We start from the raw sequence: 2,997 nt of genomic DNA on the forward strand, positions 1-2,997 counted from the left end.
TTAACTCGTCCATGAAACACCTCTAGTGCTAAGGGGTACAACTGTACGTACAACTGAATAAAATACTTGGGCTGAACTTGATTCATACACTGGTTTCGATTTTGTCATTAACAAGCCAGAACTAGTGACATCATTAAGTATATAGGTCAATTCCAATTTGACCTTATTTACAAAAATTAACATATAAGCTTTTTTTTCTTAAAAATAAATTTAATGTGAGATTAGGATAATTTTATTCGGCTAATTTCTCGAGAGATCGTCTCTTTGAAGGACTTATCTCAAGCCCAACTCATTAAAGATTAATATCTACTTACCGTATTCTTAATATCTATTTACATTATGAGATGGGGATGCATTATGGGTATTAGTATTATAGAACTTCTGTTTATTAACAGCAACAAGACCAATAACCTCATCAGTGGTAGGATTAAGATGGGAGGCTAAATCAGAATGTTTCTCTTCTTGCATGATTAATCTGTAGGCATAAGATATGCTAGGTAGAGGTTGTTGCATGAGTATATTACCTCGGATAGTTTTATAGGCAGGATTAAGTTTCATGAGAAATAGGATTAACCTTTGCTCTTCTCTCATTTGCAGTAATTTGTTGTTGATTCCACAAGTATAATTGGTACAATTACAAGTGGGTAGAGGATTGGAAGCATCAAATTCATCCCATAACATCTTAATCTTTGTGAAGCAAGTGGAGAGACAATCAGAACCTTGGTCAATATCAAAAATTTGTTGGGTGAGAGAGTAGATCTGTGTTCCAGAAGTGAGTCCAAATCTTTCTTCAAGATTTTGCCAAATTTCTTGTGCAGTTGAGAAATACAAAACGCTTCTAGCAATCTGAGGATCTAGCACTTTCATCAACCAAGAAATTATAGTACTATTAATTCTTTCCCAGGATTTGAAATTAGGGTCAGTAGAATTAGGTTGTGGAATTTGACCATTAATGAATGCGAGTTTATTCTTGGATGAAAGAGTGATTGTAACAGATCGTTTCCAATCGTTGAATCCAGTACCATTGAAGGGAATCGGAACCAATAAAAGCTGAGAATCACTCGGATGAAGGTAATAGGGTGAAACTGGATCTTGAATAGGGTCAAGGGTTTTGTTGCCGGAATTGTTTGGAATGGCGGCCATGATAAACGATGAAAGAATGAGCAAGAGAAGGGTGGGAAGGAGATAAAAGAAAGAAGAAAAATGAAACAGAGAAACAGAGAAGACAAATAAAAGAAAAAAAAATGTAAAAGAAAATCAGTAAATAATGGTTACCAACGGGAGTGAAGGTGATTTGTAGGCGTCTGATACCATGATGAATATTGAAGCATAGTCCATTTGTGATATGATCAAACAAAAAAGTAGAAGAAGAAAAAACGATGTTATTGAGATTAAAGAAAAAAAAGAAGAGAGGTTGAATATCATACAAGAGTAAGACATATATATATATCAAGGAAAGACTAAGAAAAGAAAGGAAAAACTAAACTTTACAAAGACTAAGAACATGTATTTATATCATCTTTTATTAGAGCTCGTAGGAGTATATCTAATATCATTAACAGCCTTGCCTGAATTGCACGGACTATAGGATAAAAAGTAGCCCAATAAAAACTTAACCCTCTCATAATAGTATGGAATCAAAGAAAATAATTGGGCCTATAAATTTCCCCCAATAATGGAGTAATAGAATTCTCCACCCTACCCCCAAATATTAATTTATAACAGACTAAACTCAAAATTGTCTGCCTCTTCATCTTCATTCCACTTCTGTACGGTGGATCTCAAACAAAAAAATAAATTGCCGAAATTTTCTATTAAAAACTCACTCAAACCCCAAAATAGGAATTTAAAGTTAGAGTAGGAAATCAAATCTTCTTATTCTTCCATGGAAAAGCTTTAGGGCTGAAATTGTAGGTCAAAATTCCATAAAGACAACTTGAGAAAGAGACAGGAATCTCCATAGACAATTTTGCAAATCATTGATGAAGTGTTCGAAATAGTTTGATTTTGATTGATTTTAATGATTTTGGACTGTGATCTTCAAGCAATTTAAGGAAATTTAGAACAGTTTATGATGCGTGTTTGGGTTGGAAATCCTCAATGTAATGTGAAGATCTAAGCCAGCACTCAAATCCACGCAATGTAACAACCAAACAATCCACAAACACAATCGAACAGTGATATTTTTCACACAAAATGAACAATATAACCGGATAGTTCTTGAATTGAAAGACTAGGAGTTTTAATCCTTCAAGGCCAACAATTCCCTTAATACAACCAAGGACTACTCTCAGTTGCAAAAGGTGATGATCTTGCACTACTCAAGATCGTCGAATGTTCATACACATTCAAGGAAAACAAAGGAATAAAATCTAATGAATTATAATTTCTGAAATTTCAAACTTGTTTATTACAAGGCTAATGCCATCTAGTTATAGACATATGGGACGAGGGAAATACAATGAGAAGGCTTATGACACGTCTAACTAATAATAACGGTCATAAAGGAACACGTGCACCACATGTGCTTCATTTAAAAGAGTGAAAAGCAAACTAAACTAGCATTCTGATTTCTGACAGCAGGTTATTGACCAGGCGACCTTCCAGTTGCTTTCTTGTGTTATTCCAAAAGTTGATAATGATCACTAAGAGTCTTGGTAGCAAGTTCCTAATGTAGAGATTCTATTTCTACCCTTGGTGGCACAAGATACCATGAAACATGATCGGAGCAAAGCGTTCTAGGTCAGCTGGTCAGAACATGCTTGTATCTGTGTTCTGTTCTGATCTGTATTGCCTGCTGAGTGGCTGACCTTCACAGCTACTTTCAGTGGGTTTTCCATGATGTATAGAAATTCTCTTGGGCCAAGTCATGAAGCTCCATGTACCAAGATTCCATTTTCATCTTCTATAGCCTCTGAGTCACCCCTGGTTGGTCTGGGCAAGGTCTGCAAGGTCATCCCGCTAGTTATCAATGGCCTCTGCTGTGTTGCTGTTTTG

The 2,997-nt window shown here is 35.5% G+C and overlaps 1 protein-coding gene across 1 annotated transcript; it reads right to left on the reverse strand.

Annotated features, from left to right (window-relative positions):
- On the reverse strand, positions 1–1,143 carry LOC130820722 (uncharacterized). The gene is made up of 2 exons (XM_057686251.1): positions 337–1,143; positions 1–162 (listed from the first exon to the last, which is right to left on the reverse strand). The coding sequence occupies exons 1-2, from the start codon at positions 1,141–1,143 to the stop codon at positions 1–3; spliced, it is 969 nt and encodes a 322-aa protein (XP_057542234.1).
- Between the last annotated feature and the right edge of the window lie 1,854 nt (positions 1,144–2,997).

Source organism: Amaranthus tricolor, chromosome 1 (assembly GCF_026212465.1).
Source record: "Amaranthus tricolor cultivar Red isolate AtriRed21 chromosome 1, ASM2621246v1, whole genome shotgun sequence".
In the NCBI taxonomy this organism is placed as follows: domain Eukaryota; kingdom Viridiplantae; phylum Streptophyta; class Magnoliopsida; order Caryophyllales; family Amaranthaceae; genus Amaranthus; species Amaranthus tricolor.

Coding starts and splice junctions, on each gene's coding strand:
- LOC130820722 (XM_057686251.1), bottom strand. CDS start 1,143: ATGGCCGCCATTCCAAACAATTCCGGCAACAAAACCCTTGACCCTATT. Junction 163..336: donor ATGCATCCCCATCTCATAAT/GTAAATAGATAT, acceptor TTTGTAAATAAG/GTCAAATTGGAATTGACCTA.